Source organism: Physeter macrocephalus, unplaced genomic scaffold (assembly GCF_002837175.3).
Source record: "Physeter macrocephalus isolate SW-GA unplaced genomic scaffold, ASM283717v5 random_648, whole genome shotgun sequence".
In the NCBI taxonomy this organism is placed as follows: domain Eukaryota; kingdom Metazoa; phylum Chordata; class Mammalia; order Artiodactyla; family Physeteridae; genus Physeter; species Physeter macrocephalus.
The window spans coordinates 1-20,022 of record NW_021145854.1 but is presented as its reverse complement, the minus strand read 5'-3'; the positions used below and the strand labels follow the sequence as shown (position 1 = coordinate 20,022).

At 51.5% G+C, this 20,022-nt stretch overlaps 1 protein-coding gene across 1 annotated transcript in view; it reads left to right on the top strand.

Annotated features, from left to right (window-relative positions):
- The window catches only part of LOC102997037 (ephrin type-B receptor 2), a 42,549-nt gene extending 22,695 nt beyond the window's left edge, over positions 1-19,854 (top strand). The window contains exons 5-14 of the mRNA XM_028485812.2: positions 2,643-2,805; positions 4,964-5,072; positions 5,961-6,025; positions 13,057-13,179; positions 13,746-13,993; positions 14,952-15,167; positions 16,090-16,239; positions 17,294-17,487; positions 18,953-19,108; positions 19,659-19,854. Of these exons, the coding sequence (XP_028341613.1) occupies positions 2,643-2,805; positions 4,964-5,072; positions 5,961-6,025; positions 13,057-13,179; positions 13,746-13,993; positions 14,952-15,167; positions 16,090-16,239; positions 17,294-17,487; positions 18,953-19,108; positions 19,659-19,767 (1,533 nt within the window). The 3' untranslated portion in view covers positions 19,768-19,854. The remainder of the gene's footprint in view (positions 1-2,642; positions 2,806-4,963; positions 5,073-5,960; positions 6,026-13,056; positions 13,180-13,745; positions 13,994-14,951; positions 15,168-16,089; positions 16,240-17,293; positions 17,488-18,952; positions 19,109-19,658) is intronic.
- Positions 19,855-20,022: the final 168 nt, after the last annotated feature.

Sequence of the window (20,022 nt, the reverse complement as noted above, 5' to 3'; positions counted from 1 at the left end):
CCGCATACCGCAAAAAAAAAAAAAAAAAAAAAATATATATATATATATATATATATATATATTTTTAGTATAAGTATGTCTCAAAGAACGCACGGGACATACTTATGCTAAAAAATTATTCATTGTTGAGCGGAAATTCAGATTTAGCTGAGCATTCTGTTTTGTTTTGTTTTTTCTAAATCTGGCAGCCCTACTAGGGAATGGGGAAGCAGTTGCATATAGCTGGAGCCTGGAGGACCCTGGGGATGTGGCAGGAGAGACTGGCAAAAGCCAAGTCATGGAGAGTCTGGAATGCCAGGCTAAGGAGTACGGCCTTTGCCCTGTGGCCGTTGGCAAAGGACTTTGCATGCAGGCCCCTATGCTTGGTACAGGGGAACAAAACACAGCCTGTTCCCTCCGGAGTTTACAATCAAGGGAGTGAGATGAGCATGGGCCTAGGGTGATGGGACATAGCCGAAACCAGACAGCAAGTGCTCCAGGGCTCAGAGGAGGGGAGGCATATCTGGCGAGGAAGTCAAGGAGGCTTCCTGGAGGAGTAGGCAGGTGATCTGGCTCAGGAGAAGAGACTGCCTATCCGCTGCCGCCCCCGCATCTCAAGCTCTTTCTCACCTCCTTGCCTTTGCACCTGCTGCTCCTTCCCAGGAACGCCCTCCCGCTTCTTTGCCTGGGTGACTTCTATTTGTTCTTTAAGATTCCGTTCCGGGCTTCCCTGGTGGCGCAGTGGTTGAGAGTCCGCCTGCCGATGCAGGGGACACGGTTCGTGCCCCAGTCCGGGAAGACCCCACATGCCGCGGAGCGGCTGGGCCCGTGAGCCATGGCCGCTGAGTCTGCGAGTCTGGAGCCTGTGCTCCGCAACGGGAGAGGCCACAACAGTGAGAGGCCCGCGTACAGCAAAAAAAAAAAAAAAAAAAAAAAAGATTCCATTCCAGTTGCCCCCAGCCCCCAGTCTCCAGGGAGATTTCCTTGACGTCATCTGATATCCCCCACCCAGGCCAGGTCACGTGCCCCTGGGCTCACTGCGCTTACCCTACCCGTGTAAGCATTTCATACGTATTAATTCATTTCATTCTCTAAACCCTTTGAGGTAGCTATTATTATTATTATCCCCATTTTACAGGTGAAGAAAAGGAGGCAGAGAGAAGTTAAGGAACTTGCCCAAGGTCACAAAGGTAGTAAATAATAGAGTCAGGATTTGAACCCAGAAAGTCTGGCTCCAGTTCCCTTTAACCTATACACTATAATAACATTGTAATTACATTATTACAGTGTAGTTGTGTAATTACATAATAGGATTGTAGTTACAATTATTATCTGTAATAACATTGCTCACACTGAATTTAATTATTTCATGAGAGTTTTCAAGGGCTCTGCGTACCCGGACATGTACAGGATTAACATGTACAATCAGGTGTGCATTTTTCTACATAAGGGTTCATAGCTTTTCATCGGTTTCTCAAAGGGGTTCATGATCCTCAAAGGGTTAAGATCTCCCCACCATTTGCTTTACTGAACTGAGCTCTCCAAGGAGGCCAGGGCCTCTGCTTTACCTCCTGTGGGTCCCTAGTGCCCAAACCAGGGCCTAGTGCAAAGAGGGTATTTGGGGAGGGTTTGCTGGGTAGCGGACAGACACCTGAACAAGCATCATGTAGGCTGGTAAACATCTGCATCAACTCAAGCACTTTTCCACTCCCACTGCAGCAGCTGGATCTTTGTCCTGTCCCAGACTCCTCGGGTCACCCTGGGCAGTGATCAGGTCAGAATTGGCATTCTCCTCTCTCAAAGGAGGGAACATCAGGTCCTGGGTATCCAAAGGCATGGGTATTAGAGGCAGCTCCATGCAGGAGACTTAGTTTGAGTCCCAAAGCAGCCACCAACTGATGCATGTGACCTTGAGCATCATTTTCCCTTTCTGGGCCTTAATTCCTGCCTCACTCAAATGTGCTGAGGCTGAAAGGGGGTCCGTCCACTTAATCCGTAGAGACATGGGGCAGGAAGAGGGATGCAGAAGTGAATAAGTTGGGCCCTCTCCCTGCTGTCTCTAAGAACTCACAGTCTAGTCTTCAGGGTCTGCATACAGTGGCCACTCAGTATATGTGTATTAGTCAGCTGTTATTGAGATGATGCTGCAGAACAAACAATTCCAGCAATCCAGTGGCTTACAACAACAAGTGACTATTTTTCTTGCTCATTGGTTTTTGTCTGTGGGTCAACTGAGGTGGCCCTGTTTCAGCCTAGGAGTTAGGTCAAGGTCTTCTTCACAAGTTTCTCCTTCTGGAACCAGCTGTTACCCACGTTAAGCCTCACCATGGCAGATGGCAGAAGCATAAGAGACCAGGTCAAATCAACAAGCACATGTAAAGCCTCTACTTGCATTACGTCCTTTAGAACATTCCAACAGCCAAACCAAGTCACATGAACAAATTCAGCATCTGTGAGGCAAAGAAATATGCTCTGCCGTCTTTTGTGGGAAGTGTTGCAAATCATATGCAAAAGGTTTGGGTATGTGATTCTGTTACAGGAAAGGAGTGAAGAATTTGGAACCACAGATGTTTGTCCAGTAGCCAGACCTGCCCCAAGTGGCAGGAGTGGATGGTGGACTCTGGGCTACAACCTCACTAACTGTCTTCTCTGTTCCTCGGCAGGAGCTGAGTGAGTACAACGCCACAGCCATAAAAAGCCCCACCAACACGGTCACTGTGCAGGGCCTCAAAGCCGGCGCCATCTATGTCTTCCAGGTGCGGGCACGCACCGTGGCGGGCTACGGGCGCTACAGTGGCAAGATGTACTTCCAGACCATGACAGAAGGTAAGCAGGGTCCAGAGGGCAGGAGGAGGGTGTTGACTCTACAAACAGAACAAGGACCACCTCCTATAAAGTGCCTTTGTGCAAATTAGAAAAGGCACCCCCTCTTCTAGATGTCAATTCTCCCTCCCTCCTGGGTGAGAACCTCTGTGCACTGTACAAACCGCACAGCCATATATAGAGGACTGTTTCTGTGGCCCGGAAAGGATATGGACTCCTCCGTTACCGTCATGTCCTTTCCCAGGACCGTTGGGAGCTCAGCCCCAACTTGCAAAGCCACTCTGAGCAAGCCAATTCCATTCCCTGGGCCAGTTTCTTCTCATCTATAAAATGAAAGTATCATATTCCATCTGAGAGAGCAAACATTTTATCCATACATTACTCCAGTGACTTGCAGTTGGTTTGAGAAGAATTCTGAAGCCACATCTGAGCTCAGCAGGGAGAAGTGCAGGGATGGATTAGTAATGTCTTCCCTGGGCAAGAGAATGGAAGGTTGTAGCCCATGTGCTTTGTGTCTCCAAGTTTGGGACCACATGGTCTCTAAGCACCCTTCCTGCTCTAATAATCTTTGAGAAGCAGCCCAGTTAAAGAATGCAGACTCTAATGCCTGACAGTGCTGATTCAGCTCTAGCTGTGTGGTCCTGAGTAACTCACCTTACCACTCGGAGCCTCAATTTTCTGATCTATAAATGGGGATGATAACTAACTCATTATCATCATCCTCAAACTAGGGTCAGGATGCGGGGTAAAGGTACCGGCCGTAGCACAGGGTTGGCACTACATCTCACATACTTAGTGCTCACCAAATAGCAGTTAAGGTCATAGTTGTCTTTGCTGTGAGTCTGGGGGCCCTTTCCCCAACCAGCCAAACTGCAGAGCAGAATATTTATGACCAGACTTCAGTATCCCTTCTTAGCATTTGCTTCCACCACTGGGCATGGGCCTCAGCCTTTGCCTGGTTGAACATTTCAGAGGCTCCTGGACCCCTGAATTCTTGTCTTATCACAAAAATCCTCCCTTATAGCTCCACCATCTCTTCTAGTACTCAGCTCCTCTGGAAAATGCCCCTTCCTCATGGCCAGCGTTTTTCACCTCTCTAGGTCCTCTTGCATGTTGGATGAGGGTCACTGACCCGGGGACTGGGGAACTGTCTCAAGATCTTTCCTTATTAATTCAACAAATATGTGTTGGTTCTAAGGACCCACAAATGACCTAGTCCCTGACTTCAGTAAGCTCCTATCTGGTCACGGAGGCAATGAGAAGTAGTAATAATAAAATTTTAAACAATGAAGATGTTGATGACGTTGAGAATGCACCGAATGGTTTCCAAGAACCAGGGCCAATGCTGAGCACATTTTACACATTATCTCACTTAAGCCCATGGCCTTGGATCAAACAGACCTGGGTTCAAATGCTGGCACTGGCTACTTTCTAACTGTGTGACCTTAAGCAAATCACAATTTTGCTAAGCCTTAGTTTCCTGATCTGTTAAATGGGACAATTATAGGCAGTACGTCATAGGACTATTCTGAGAATCACACAAGATGCATAACATACTTAACCATGACAGACACTTAAAACACTTAAAAACAATAATAGTTAATATTTACTGAGTGCTCACACTGTGCTACAAGTTATGCTAAGTCCTTTACCCAAAAATCCCATGAAATGGGAATTATTATTCTTCCCACTTTACGTATGAGGAAACTGAGCCATAGAGAGGTAAGTCACTTTACCAGAGATCACACACACAGGAAGTGGCGCCACTGGGACTCAGACCCAAGGAGTTCGGCTTCAGAGTCTGTGCTTTTAACTGCCTCTGTATATGTGTCAGGTAATTATTATTATTGATTTTCATATCAAATGGAGACGCAGGCATTATTATGCCCATTTCATAGATGAGAAATTGAGAGTTGGAGCAGTTCACGGACTTGTCCAAGGTTACCTGTGAGGGAGTGACAGCCCGTTCTCCACCCAAGCATGACAGATGCTCTGCCAGGAGCGGGACAGACCTGGGATCCCAGGAGACCCAGTGTGGTGGGGGATGCAGGGGTCATGACCCCCAGAGCCTGGGATCCAAGGAGACCCAGCGTGGTGGGGGATGCAGGGGTCATGACCCCCAGAGCCAGGCTGAGAACACTGTGCTGTGCTTTCCCCCCAGCCGAGTACCAGACAAGCATCCAGGAGAAGCTGCCGCTCATCATCGGCTCCTCGGCAGCCGGCCTGGTCTTCCTCATCGCCGTGGTCGTCATTGCCATCGTGTGCAACAGGTGGGCGGTGTCCCCCGGCCGGGTCCAGGCCTGGCTGTCCGCCCATTCTGCAATCCCTGCACAGTGTCTGTGAACAGAGGGGGCAGGAGGGGCTCGGGTGGCCTGGAGACCCACAGGTGGCCTCCCGCTGCCCAAATGGCCACCGTTGGCAGTCCATCCCTTTGAGTCAAGCATTGCCCTGGACAAGTCCACTGTTCGAGGAGGTGGCACATTGAGACGCTAATACTTCAGCATGAAGGGACGTCTCAGAACCGTGGGTGGGAAAGACTGCAGGATGCCGGGAGCCAGGGATGGTGGAGAGGAAGTACCTATCACCCTACTTTCTGCTCCAGTAGAGGCCCCTTCATGAATAGGGCCATAAGCAGGCTGAGGAACTCGGGTAAACCCGCCTGGCTGAGGTGGCTGGAAGGAAGGGGAGAGGACATAGACAGGAAGAGGTGCAGGAAAGGGCATCCCAAGTGGCTGGCACAGCATAGGCAAAGGCAGGCGATGGGACCGGTTCCTGGACTTCTGCTGGGCTTAATGCAAAGACTCTCCCTTCTTCCTTAGAGCTCCCCACTTAAGAACAGCCTGGGTCATAAGGTCAGATGGACAGAAGCCCCTGAGTTTCTGGGGCCGGGGGCCATGGCCAGAGATGACTTTGCTCTTTGAAAGGGGCTCAGCTGGAGAGGGGACAGGGGAAATCGTGAGCCTGGACTTGAAGTGGGAGAGGTGGCAAGAGCTGAGTGGGACCGGGCGGGTGAGGCTGCTCGGCCAGGGGCCAGCAGGGCGTCCTCTGGCAAGGGGGTGGCTTCAAGGGCCTGCCCACCCTCTCCCTATCACCTACTGTGGCTCCCAGCTCCCCGGGTGCCTCCAGGTGGCTCCAGCCCTTTGCTCTCGTTCCAGAAGACGGGGGTTTGAGCGTGCTGACTCGGAGTACACGGACAAGCTGCAGCACTACACCAGTGGCCACAGTATGTATACCCCAGCGGGGCCGGCACCCCGGGCCCTCACTGTCAGTGCCCAGCAACCTGTCCAGCCTTCTTTCACTGCCTCCACCCTTGCTGCGGCCAGACCGATGCCCAGAGGTTCCCCAAACGAACGTGCACATGCCACTGCCTCTGCCTGAAGCACTCTCCCCTCTCTTTACCTGGGTCCCTCCCTCTCCCTCGGCCTCATCATATACAGACCCCTCTGAGAAGCCTTCCCTGACCCCACCCTGGATTTAGTGCCCTCATCTGTGCTTTCACCGCACCCCCCTACCTGGCTGCGCGGTGCTGGCCGCTTCCTTTCTCCCCACCATTACGCTGGGGGCACGTGGGGACCTGGAATTGTCTGACACTCACCACTGCTTCCCCAGCGCCAGCTGGCAGCCCTGCACACAGCAGGCACTGGGTACAGACTTGCAGTATAAACACAGGAGTTGAGTGAGATGGTGAGAAGCCCAGGCTCTGTCCTGGGAGGGGAGAGAAGGGAGGCAGGAGGCCCCCTCCTGTGCCTGCCCAGTGCCTCCATTTCCTGCGCCGTCCCATCCCACCTTCAGCCAGGTCTGGGGGCATGTGAGCCACACACCCCCAGAGCAGACGCCCCTCCCGGGGAGCGGATCAGAGAGAAGAGCAGAGCAGAGATTCCGCTCCGTCTGACCCTGGCGGAACCAACAACCTGTGCAGGGAGGGGACATGTGGGTTCACTCAGCAAACAGGTATTCCAAATGGGCTCAGTGGGGCACCACAGGGCTCCTCAGTTGGCCACCAAGTAAGGGGGGACATCAGCACATTGCTTCATTTGTCACATATTTGTTGTGGCCCATTATGTATGTCAGGCCCTGCTCTAGGTGCTGGGGACACACAAGTAAACAAACCAAATATCCCTGCCCTGGTGGAACTTATATCCTAGTGGGAGGGACAGGGAATTTTTTAAAACACATGCAGTAAATGAGTAAAGCGTATGGTAGATCAGAAGATGAAAAGTGCCAGGGGAAAAAAAGCAAAGTAGAACAGGGTGATTGGGAGCTGCAGGGGTCAGCGCTTCATTTTTAAATAGGGGAGAAGGGGTGGGCCTCAGTGAGAGGGCTTCCTCTGAACAAAGGTGCAGATGAGCTGGGGGAGCGAACTGTGTAGAACCTGAGGGAAGAGCATCCCAGGCAGAGGGAATAGCCAGTGCAAAGGCCCTGAGGCTGGAACGTGTCTGGCAGGTTCAGAAACAGCCAGGAAGCTAGTGTGACTGGAGCAGAGTGAGGGGGCAAGAGCGGGAGGTATGAGGGGCCATGACATACAGATTCTTATCAACCGTTGGAGGACCTTGGTTTTCATTCTGAGTGAAATGAGAAGCCTCTGGAAGGGTCTGAGCAAAAGACTGATGTGCTCTGAGTTACAGTTTTCACAGGATTTCTCTGGCTGCCATGTGGAGAATGGACTGAAGGGGCTGGGCTGTGCCAGGCAGGGACAGAACAGGGACTGTGAGGTGGCTGCTGGGAAAATCCAGGGAAGATATGATGGTGGCTGGACCAGGGTGACAACGGGGGAGGTGGTGGGAAGGGGTTGGATTCTGACACACTTTGAAAGTAGAGCCACCAGATTTGCTGCAGGATTGGATACAGGGTATGCAAGAAAGAGCAAAGCCAAAGAGTTCTAGATATTAAGCCTCTGGGTAAGACTTAACTTGAAGTAAAAGTTCCTGGGCTTAAAAATCACTTTAGACATAAATGTAAAAATAATTAAACCATTAAAATTTCCAGAAGACAACTCAGGTAACTATTTAACTGATATGTGGATGGAAAAGCACCTTCTAAGCACAAAAGCAATGGAAGGACCACAAGACAAAGGTGGACAAATTTAACTACATAGAACTAAAAATCCACCTGTATGTTAAAAATAAAAGTCATACATTCCATCACCCCATCCTGTTCCCCACGTAATAAAATCATGATCGTAGATGTAGCTTAAACATATTGTGTTCTGTGTGCCAAGAACTCTTTTAATGCTTAACGTGTGTTTATTCATTTAATCCTGATAATTTCCCACTTTGAGTATGAGGAAACCAGGACACAGAGAGGTCCCACAGCTGTGCAAGGCAAAAACTAGGGTACAAACCCAGGGTGTCTGGCTCCAGAGCACACACACTTAGCCACGCTGTGCTACCTACACCCTTCTGAGCTAGAATAAGACAGGCTTACATGCTCCGTCACCTGGAACCATTTGGGAGCACTCTCACTATTTAGAGAGTGAGTCAGTAACAAGGAAACAGGTGACAGCAGGGATTTGTTTTCAAAATAGACCCCAGAATAGAACGTGTCGTTCACAGATCAACACATTCTCAAGCTCAAGCTCCCACGCCCTGCATCTGAGCAGGATTTTGTTTTTTTGTTTTTTTTCTCAAAGCACTGCCAGCCCTGTAATTGCATATCCACCAGCAGCCCTCTGTGGCTGAGACAGAGGAGGAAGCTGAGGCCCGGGTATGTGTGTGATGGCTTGAAGTCACCCTCACGGGCTCATGTTTTCCATCGTTCAGCAGGTGCTGAATGAGTACCGAGGGCTATGGCGCCTGGATGTGGAGCCAGAGGGACTCACCTGGTTTCTCAGCCATACTCTGCTGCTGGCCAGCTAGGTGACCTTGGGGAAGCCATCAAACCTCTCTGAGCCTTGGCATCTTTATATGCGAAGCAGTAGGAATGATACTTTCACAGAGTTATGAGGATTAAAGGATTTAATGGATTTTAAAGTGCTTTGTAATAATAATATTTAACAATAGCCAACTCTTCATGATAACAGTTAACAATTGTTCAGTGCTTTCTATTTGCCAAATACTGTACAAAGCCCTTTAGAAAGATTCTCATTTAATCTTTGCAACCCCCTTACAAGGTAGGGGATTTGTTTATTTATTATCTCCATTTCGTAGATGAAAGAAGTGAGGCACAGAGAGGTTAAGTAACTTGCCCAAGGTCACACAGCCAGATCAATACAGTGGTTGATCTTGAATTCAAACCCATAAAACAGCTTATTTGTGACCATTATTACTGGCAGATGCAGAATTCAAATCCAGGTCTCTGGATGCCTGGATCCTCCTTGCCTCATCCTGAATTTCCCATGCGAGTTCAGGATGGCAATGGGCGACCCTGACAGTCATAAATCATCCAAGAGTACAATATTTTCTGAAGACTCTTGCCTGCAGGGGTCCTCATCCAACTTCAGTTCAGCAAATGCCCCTCCCGGGAGCCAGGCCTTGTGCAAGGCTCTGGCCACAAGGAGCTCACATTCTATCCCAAGACACAGGCTGGGGAAGCACCCAGAATAAACTGGTAGCCTGGCAGTTGTAAGTGTAGATTTTACAGCCTGGATTCAAACAACACTTCTGTCATTTATTAGCTGTGTCCATGTCCCCTTGGACAGGTCATTTAACCTTTCTTATACCACAGTTTCTTCATCAAAAATGGGGGGGGATAATACTATGTTGGACCAAATGAAATTGCCATTTCTGTAGGTCAGAAGCAGTCAAATATTGACAGTTTCGTAGAGCTCAGCTTAATAATACTATTTACCTGGGAAGATTGTTAGGGAGGATTAATTGGGTCGATGCCTATAAAGTACCTAGAAAAGGGTCTCGTATGTGGTAAATCCATGCTAAACTGTGAGCCAATAGTGTTATTAATGGTGAGGCGAAACCAAAGGGTCACCAAAGCAGGGATGGCTGTGCTCAGAGCCATACATTCAAAAGCGTTTATTAAGCACCTACTTTATACCACCTTCACGTATACTCCAGAGAAAACATTCTAGAGCAAGAGCTCACAACTTGGGGTTCACAGACTCCTAGAGCTTCCAGGGCCTGTGAACTTTCCAAAATTATATGCTGACTATGGGCATGTGCACATACACGTGAATACTTTGCCAACAAGCAGATTCATAGCTTTCATCAGGCACTCATTACCCCAGACAGGTGGAGAGAGAAAACCAGGGCACGTCAATGAGTAATGTTATTCTTCCAGTAAGCATTTATTGAGCACCCTCTATGTGCCAGGCCCTGGGATTTGGCAAGAACGAGATAGACATGGCTTCTGTCCCCCTGGGGGAGAGAGGGTAAAGCAAGCCCTCACAGGCAGGAAGGTGTTCCAGAAAGGGGTGGCAGGAGGCTGTGGGCCTGTGAATCTGGGAGCTCTGATACAAGGTAGAAAAGCCATACAGACATCCGTGGGAGTGGGTGTGGAGACATGGCAGCAGGAGCCTGGGAAGAAGGCATTGGCCTCCACTGGGGGGATCCAGGCAGGCTTCACAAGGGAGGTGGCATTTGATCAGGACACAAAGGAGGAAAAGGGTGTTCCACGTGGAGAGAACCACATGAACAAAATCACGGAGGCAAGCAATTATGAGTTGTGTCTGGGACCTCTGGGTAAATAATTCCTTGTGCTGGCATATAGAGGAACAAGGGACCTGTAAGTGGAGCCCCTCACGGAGCACTTGGAATGCCAGGTGAAGGCATGCACCTCTGTCCTGTAAGGGATAGAGAGCCCTCCTGACTAGCACTCCTGACCAAGGCTTGGGACGGCATCTGATTGGTTGGCAGCTCCCAACTAGGCTTTGAGCTCCTGCCGTGCTTCTCCTTAGCTCCCTGAGCTGACCCATTCCTGTCCTTCCTCCCCAGCTGGCCCAGCAGGAAGGGCTTCCCCCAGTTCTATTGGGAGGGAGACTGAAAGTCAGTCGCCAAGAACCACAGGCCAGACACTGAGTCTGGGCAAAAAAGAGAGCATCTCCGGGGAGCTGATGCACCCTCTCTGAGGAGGGCTGACTTGGGGAAGGAGTCACAGCTGAGTACTCCAGGAGGAGGACGCATGGACCAGATCTGGGTGGATTTCCTCCAGAGGCAGTGAGCATGCTGATTAAGAGCCCCCGCCCTCAGCTCAATTCTGACAGACCTGGGTTCAAATCCTGGCTGTGCCATTTGCTAGCTGTGTGGCCTTGGGCAGATTACTTGGCCTCTCTGAGCTGCAGTTTTCTCACATGTGAAATGAGAATAATGATCCCTTCCTCCAAGAGTTGATGGGTGGAGAAGATGCGATTATGCATATAAAGAGCCTGGCACAGTGTCGGGCACAGACAAACAGCTAAGAAAGTGGAAGCTGGTATTATTAGTCTTCTATCTCTATCATCTGGATTCTGTCGTCTGGCACTGAGTGTCTGTTATGTGCAGAGCGTTATGCAGTATGCCAGGGAGAAAGGAATGAGAAAAAAACATGCACCCATCCCCCTCTTCCCAGGCTCCCACAGTCTAAGATGGTGGTTCTTAACTTCTTTAGGGTCTCAGACTCCTCTGAGTCTGCTAAAAGTTTTGGATCCTATGGCCGGAGAAACACAAATATGCATATTTGTGTATATAAAATTATAAGACAGAAAAATCCAGAAAAAAAATCTATACTCAGGGATAGATTTTTGGAGAACTTTTACTTTCAACAATATATATTTACATAAATTTTAAATTATTTATAAGGAGCATAAATTACTTTTCTAATTCAAAGAGACAATAATAATAAATGCATTCCATTTCAGCAGCCCCACCAAACCCATCCTGGGACTGCCAAGTGGTTCACAGACCCAAATTAAGAAAACCCTGACCTAAAGGGCTAGACAGACACCCACACAAATAATCCAAAATAAGAATAATGTATTAGAGCAGCGGTTGGCAAGCTTTTCTGTAAAGGGTCAGACGGTAAATATTTTAGGCTCTGCAGGCCTTATGGTCTCTGTTGTAACTGCTCAACTCAGCCACTGTAGCGTGAAAGCAGCCACAGGCAAAGGAATGTGTGTGGCCGTGTTCCAATAAAACTTTATTTATGATACTTTATTACAAAATGGGCAGTGGGCCATTTTGCCAACCCCTGTGTTAGAGGTTCCAGCTCTTAGATTACTGGAATGTCTGAATTAGAGGCTGAGAGCGATCAACAACATGTCCAAGATCACGCAACTGAGCAGGGCTGTGGCCTCACTCACCAACCAGCCAAGCCTTGCTACGGCCCAGGGACTTCAGCTCCCAACTCCCAGAGCTGCTGCCTCCAAAGTCACAGCTCCTGAAGCCGTGGGAGAATGTGGGCAGGGAGCTGGGGAGCCAGAGGGAGGCCCAGGCTGGGTGAGGGCCAAATGGTCTGGGAAGTGGAAGACTAGTTATCTGGGAGGGGGAATGAGGGATAGATCATCTTTCCCTGCCTTCAAAGCATTTTGCTGACTCAGTGCTGGGGTCAGAATTGGGTCTTTAACATCCAAGTTACAGTCTTCCCTTCTGCATCAAAAAGTAAAAATCCACATCAGATCAGGAATCAACTTCATGTGCCCCATGTCCAGCCTCACACTGATCACCAGGGAATTTGAGATCCAGAAAGGTTTAAGACTTGGCTAGCGGGGGGACCTGAGAGGTGGGCCCAGGAGCCATGGGTACTCAGACCCTTGTGAGGCAGCCCTTCCAGTGCCTGGGAGGGCTAAGGCAGCCAGGAAGTCTCCTGAGGGGAGAGGAGGCTTGAATTAGGCCTTGAAAGGCAGGGAGATCTCCTTAGCAGAAGCCCAAGAACATGGTCTGTTGCCTGCTCTTTCTGTATTTTTGTTCCAATTCTCTCTCTTCCTTCTTGACTTCCTCTTCCTTTACTTTGCACCCCCTGATTGTCTATCACAAGAGTGATAAGCCTATCTATCCTTTCATGCCCACACTCATAACAGACATTGTTAATCAATCTTGACAGTCTTTTAGCTGCTCCAGGAAGCCGTTATTAATCAGTTAGAGTTGGAACAAAAACTAGAACCTATTTGCTATCCCTGCTGACCTCTCTGTTCCCCTCACCCTTCTACTCAGCTCAGTGCCCATCTGCTCACTGAGACCCAGAGAGGTCAAGTGAAATGCAGGGGCTTGCCCCATTCATACAGGGGCCACATGGGAGTGTACTTCCCTCCACGGAGGGACTGGCTCTCACTTTCCTATCTGTCCACATCTTGTGTCTGCGCACATGACTGAGCCTGGCCTTCTGTCCCAGTGACCCCAGGCATGAAGATCTACATCGACCCTTTCACCTACGAGGACCCCAATGAGGCAGTGCGGGAGTTTGCCAAGGAAATTGACATCTCCTGTGTCAAAATTGAGCAGGTGATCGGAGCAGGTAGGTGACTGGTACCCTCTCAGGTACCATGGCCTCAGCCACGGGTCAGGGGACCACCCCAGTGTGTACTCCTGGGATAGAGGGCAGGATGTGGGGCAGGAGGCTCAGAATACCCAAGGTGGAAGGGCCCTCAAAGTTTGCCCAGTAAAACTACTTCATCACCAGATGAGGAAACTGAGGCACAGGACTGGGAAGGAACTTGCACATCACATCAGAGATTGAGCTAAGTCTGGAACCCAGGTCTCTGGACTTAGTCTAGTGCTTTGTCCTTCCCACCATTCATCCCAGGTCCCTCGCTCCATCTCCCCAGGTTCCCCTACATCCTTAACCTACACCCAGCCAAATACCACAGGACGGCCATGAAAGGTTTCCTCTTACTCCCAAAGGTGGCTGAGACTCTTCTGGGCCCTTGCGTTCTATAAAGGGGTTCTGTGTCTGGGAGGATGAGCTGACCACTGAGGGGGAAAAACTCCTGCAGGTCCCAGGAGCAGAGGTTACAGGGAACAGGGAGGTGGCACTTCCACCTGGTAAGTGACATCCTGCCTCTTTTGGTGTGTCTGTCCCAGGGGAGTTTGGTGAGGTATGCAGCGGCCACCTGAAGCTGCCAGGCAAGAGAGAGATCTTTGTAGCCATCAAGACGCTCAAGTCGGGCTATACTGAGAAGCAGCGCCGGGACTTCCTGAGCGAGGCCTCCATCATGGGCCAGTTCGACCACCCCAACGTCATCCACCTGGAGGGTGTTGTCACCAAGAGCACACCTGTGATGATCATCACTGAGTTTATGGAGAATGGCTCCCTGGACTCCTTCCTCCGGGTAGGGGAAGCCAAGAGTGGTGGGGCAGGAAAAGGAGTGGTAGACATAGCTTTATACTGTCAGAGCCTGAAAGGGTCTTGGAAAGATCTAGGTCAGGAATGGCTTGCTTGCTGCCACTTTCCATTCCTTTACCCAGGCCAGGCATTGCTAATGAATCCCAGACTCTGTCCCACTAAACCCAGAAGCAATCTCAGAATCCGTCTCAATCCAGGAAACCACAGCGAGTTGATCAGAGTTGGCATACAACCTGAAATCTGTTCCCTCCAAGCTCTTAGCCAGCCTTCTCATTATGCACAAGAGAAAACTGAGGCTCTAAGAGAAGTAGAGTTTGCCCAGTGTCACCCAGAGGGTCGAGATGAGAGCCAGGACTGGAACAAGGTTTCTTGACCCTGAGTCCAGAGTTTTTACCAGATGTGGATTTTCCGAGAGCTGTACAGGGAGAGAGTTCAGAGCACAAGGCCAACAGAGGAAAGTTTCTAGGCCCCCCAAGAGATCACAGTCAACCAGCCAGACAAAGAGCACTGACTAGGAATCAGAAGTATGCCATCAGACTAGATGCTATTTAATAAGTATTTATTAAGCACCTAGTACGTGCTAGGCACCTTCCATGCACCTTCTTGTTGAACTCTGACAGCCCTAGAAGGTAGGTGTTAGTTATCCCCATTTAACACACAGATGAGGAGACTGAGACTCAGAGAGGTTAAGTCACATGTCCAAGGTTGCACAGCCAGCAAGGGGGGAGCCAGAGTCAAACCAGCTCCAGAGTCCATGTTCTCTCCACCACCCTGAAACTGGCCTCTCCTGGGCCTCTCTGAGGTCTCTGAGCATCTGAGTCCTTCCCACCAAGAGCCCAGGCCAGGGCAGCAGGGTCTTGCTCTGGTTTCGCATTCTGAGAATGCTCCAGAGATCTGACTCATGCCCTTCCATTTACTCTGTGTTTCCTCCACTTCTCCCGAAGCAAAATGATGGGCAGTTCACAGTCATCCAGCTGGTGGGCATGCTGCGGGGCATCGCGGCCGGCATGAAGTACCTGGCAGACATGAACTACGTCCACCGTGACCTGGCTGCCCGCAACATCCTCGTCAACAGCAACCTGGTCTGCAAGGTGTCTGACTTTGGGCTCTCACGCTTTCTGGAGGACGATACCTCAGACCCCACCTACACCAGCGCCCTGGTAAGATGGAGGCAGGGAACAGTGGAGTCACAGGGCCAGGGAGGAGGACGGATATCTGCCTCTCCTCGCAATACATTTTCACCAACACTTGCTCATGCCAAGCCCTGTGCTGGGCCATGGAGACCATGCCAAGCGCTGTGCTGGGCCATGGAGACATAGAGACATAAACCATGTTTTCTGCCCTCTTGGAGCTCACAGACTGGTGGACACAGATGTGCAGAGCACCACAGAGTGACGGGGCTGTGAGTTAGACACCAGCCTTGGGAGGCAGAGGAAGGCTTGCCAAGAAGGAGTGATAGCTGAGCTGAAAGCCAGGTGCCAGTAAAAGTTTGTCAGATGCCGTATTCTCACGGGGAGCTGTGACTGAAACACAGGCTGTCGGGGAAAGTGGTGGGCACCCATGCTGGAGAAGTAGGCAGGGCCAGATCGCGGAGACTGTTGACTGCCCAAGCTCAGGACTCTCTCCCGAAAGCTGTTGGGGTTGTTGAAGAGTTTTAAACAGAAAGGAATAAGACACAATCCCTAGCCTCAAAGAGCTCAGAGGTGGTTCAGATAGAGCCAGGCAAGTAGGCAAATGATATGAGTACTGCTGTCTGTTGAGAGGTGCCTCCTGATGGAGAGGTATGGCACACACTTGTAGGATTGAGAAGCACGAGCAACTCTTTGGGACTTAGGGAAAGATTTGCAGAGGGACTTCAAGGATGAGAAGGAGGTTACCAGATGGCAGAGTGGGAAAAGGCACTTCATGCAGAGGGAAGGGCATGTGCAAACACCGGGGGGTCCAGAGCAGCAAGATGAGTCTGGGGAACAGTAAGATACTTCGTGTGATTGTGCAGCACAGGGCACAGGGTGGGGAGCTTTGCGAGCTGAGGGCGTGAGGGTAAGCCTCCCACCCATTAACCCGCCTCATTCTGTTCCCCAGGGTGGGAAGATCCCCATCCGCTGGACGGCCCCAGAAGCCATCCAGTACCGGAAGTTCACCTCGGCCAGTGACGTCTGGAGCTATGGTATCGTCATGTGGGAGGTGATGTCCTATGGGGAGCGACCCTACTGGGACATGACCAACCAGGACGTAAGTCTCCAAGGGGGTGGGCAGAGCCTCTCTGGCCAGCCAGACAGGAGGGGAAGATCCCGAACTTCTGGCCTTTTGCGTGTCTCTCAGGGGGTGGGAGCAAGGTCTCTGAGATCCCAGCCCGATGTTGGTTGATTCAAACATCTGCACGGGACCCTGGACTCTCCAGGGGGCTCAGGAGTGGGAAAGGCCTACCCATCCACAAACCAGCAAATCTTCAGGATGCTGTCACCTGTGGCCAACCCTGAATGAGACCATACCTGCCCCTCAGGTGTTTACCACCCATATGGGAGACAAGACAATTATTCTGGGAACCAGATGTAGTTATCAGATGCTATGTATGATCAGGTACTAAAGTGGAGGAGGCAGGTGTCCAGCCCTGGAGGTGTTGGAGCAAGGGCAGTGTGGGCAAGATCAGCCAGGAAGTCTTCACAGACAGGTGGGACTCACGCAGTAGTAGGACTTGGAGACGCGAGGGCTTCCAGTGGAAAGAACAGCCTGTGCAAAGGCCCAGAAGTGGGATGATGAGGGGTCGTGTCGGGGAGCATGGAGAGGAAAGTTGATCCGAAAGGTCGATGAGGTTCAATAATGGGGTGTTTGAAAGTCGATCCGAGGAATTCTGATTTGCAGCAACGCCAGAACAGGGAATGCTTGAGCAGGGAAGGTAGCTACAGTCAAGCTGGGGAAGCTGAATTTGGCCCTGGGGGCAGGAGAGTTTGGAGAGGTGTTTGGGCTCCTTTCCCTGATAGAAGAGCCAGGTGGGGTTGCCCACAGGAGGGTCAGCCTGGTGGACCCTGAGGCAGAGGGTATCTCAGGGTGCTGGGTGGGTGAGTGGGGGGAGCAGAACACCCAGCTGCCGGGCCAGACCGAGGCCACAGATGGTGGGAACCCAGGTGAGGCACATACTGGGGCTGCCTCCAGGAAGTGGAGGTAGTTGCCATGGCAACCAAGCAAGTCTGTCCTGCCATGTACTGGGGGCAAGACAGGCCAGGCCAGAGGGCAGATGCTCTTATCTCACCCACCCAGCCCCTCCCGGCCCCTGTGTTGTCCCCAGGTAATCAATGCCATAGAGCAGGACTATCGGCTGCCACCACCCATGGACTGCCCAAGCGCGCTGCACCAGCTCATGCTGGACTGCTGGCAGAAGGACCGCAACCACCGGCCCAAGTTCGGCCAGATCGTCAACACGCTGGACAAGATGATCCGCAACCCTAACAGCCTCAAAGCCATGGCGCCCCTCTCTTCCGGGTACCGCCCCACCTGTCCCGCCCCTTTTCCCAGTTCTGCCCTGGCCCCGCCCCCTCTGGTAAAGCTGAATTGGGATGGGGAAGGATAGCACTAGTGTTTGTTGGAAAGATGGCTACCTTGGGGTGCAGAGTGCAGGACACAGACTATCCTGAGAAGGAGAAGGAAGCCCAGTCTGGTAGAGGAGGCATCTTTGAAAGCATGGTCGGAGAGGACAGCTTTTAAGAGAAATCGTCAGAATCTTGGTGAATAGATTAACTCCTCACTCAGTTTCCTCCTCCACACTTAAACCTGGACCCTCTGACTCGCATTTGCAACCTCCTCGACTTGGCCAGGCTCACACACACATGCATGTACACACACAAATATAGTCCCGTACGTGTACGTGAACATACGGCTGGGCACAAACACTCACGCTTGCGCTCACACACAACCTCACACACATCGAGACACCCATTCTCAGGCTCTCACACCTACATACATCCACAGGTCCCTGAGCACGCACATTCAGAAGTACATACTCACCGCACAAACACATGCACGCACGCCCCACACTCGGGTTGCCATCCTTGTATCAGAGAGACTGGCTCAGGAGGTGCGCTAGCTCCAGTGATCCCGGAGCTTTCCTTCTCCCAGTGGTCCCAGGGCGCCCCCCATCATGTCTGCAGCCACCACTGCCTTGCCCGGGCAGCTTCAACAGGCCAGTCCTGGCCCTGCACACTCTTAACACTTCAGGACTCTCGATCACACAAGGTTTCTGAGGGGCGTCCGGCTAGATGTCCTCGGGAGTCCAGGGCTGGCCGTGGCCAGAGACTCTCTGGGCCCAAGTCCTTCACCTGCCGAGTTCTTAGGGGCAAGAGATTTTCGTGTTTGCCTCTGCCCGTCCCTCCTCACCATGACCCTGCATCAGCCACTCCTGATTCTTCGGATAAAAATCACTCTGAGCTTTTAGCCTGAGGGTCACTTCACACCTCGCCTGCCAGGAAGTCATTCCCACTAGCCCCACCAGCTCTGTCTGGACTTTGGAGAGGCAGTGCACAAGATCAGCTTCCTGTAGCACAACCATGGTAGAGAAGGACAGAATGGCATCCGGGGAGGAAACAGCAAATAATCAGCACAGTTAGTCCAGCTGAAATCCCTCCTCCTCAAAAGAAGAAGCATGGAGAAGCATCTCCCGCCTCACCACTGTGGTCCAGCCTCTCCACAGTCCCAGTAGAGGCTTCCCTAGACTAGTGAGTCCTGCACACACTTACTCTCGCCTACTCACACATACATGTGTGCACATTTACGTGAGTTCAAACTCACTCCTGCTCTCACACAGAAATGCTCACGTACGTACACACTCACCTGCGTTCACACACGTGGATGCACGCGTGCAGGTACGCACGTAGCCTGCAAGTGTAGTGCTTACCTTCACCCCCAGGTCAGCGTGCGCCCTGACCTTCCCCGTTGCCCACCCCACCCCCAGAATCAACCTGCCGCTGCTGGACCGCACGATCCCCGACTACACCAGCTTTAACACAGTGGACGAGTGGCTGGAGGCCATCAAGATGGGGCAGTACAAGGAGAGCTTCGCCAATGCCGGCTTCACCTCCTTCGATGTCGTGTCGCAGATGATGATGGAGTAAGTGCCCAGACGCTTCCACCCACTGCCGTTAGCACCCCTCCCCACCCATCCCGCCACGCGGGGGACTCTGGAAAGTGAGGAATAGACAGTGTCCCAGCAGGGATATGGGGGACCAAGGGGCAAGACGGCCAACACGGACTCAACATTCATATCAACACCCAGGTCTCCTGCCACCCACTGGCCGCGACCTTGGGCAAATCACAGAACCCTTCTTAGCCCCAGTTTTCTCTTCTGTAAACTGGGGGGTGATAGGAAGATGAAAGGAGATATAAAGTGAATGACTGGGTACTTAGTAAATGCAGGTTCCCTTCTCCTCCCCCGAAGCAGAGGAGACACGTGCACCTAGGCGCCCTGATTCCTAATCACGGGCTCCTCCCATCTCAACATTCACTCACTCCAGCTCCAGGCGCCCACCCATTCCCCCAGGCCCTTCACCCCCTCCCTTGCCCTCTCCAGCAGGAAACCCCTGGAAAAGCCCAGGCAGCTCTACCTGGACAGAGTCCCTCCACCCCCGCATTTCCCTAACACATGTGCTTCTCTCCCAAAGGGACATTCTCCGGGTTGGGGTCACCTTGGCTGGTCACCAGAAAAAAATCCTGAACAGTATCCAGGTGATGCGGGCACAGATGAACCAGATCCAGTCTGTGGAGGTTTGACGTTCACCTGCCTCGGCTCACCTCTTCCTCCAGGCCCCGCCCCCTCCGCCCCACATGCCGGCCCCCGGTTCTTCGTCCACCGCAGGGTCAGCCACCTGCCAGGAGGCCACGGGCAACAGGAAGAACCAAGCAGCGCTCCAGCCATGAGACGTCACCAAGAACACGTGCAACTTCAGATGATGGAAAAAAGGGAATGGGGACAAAAGAAAATAGATCCCGGGAGGGGGCGGGAAATACAAGGAATAGTTTTTAAAG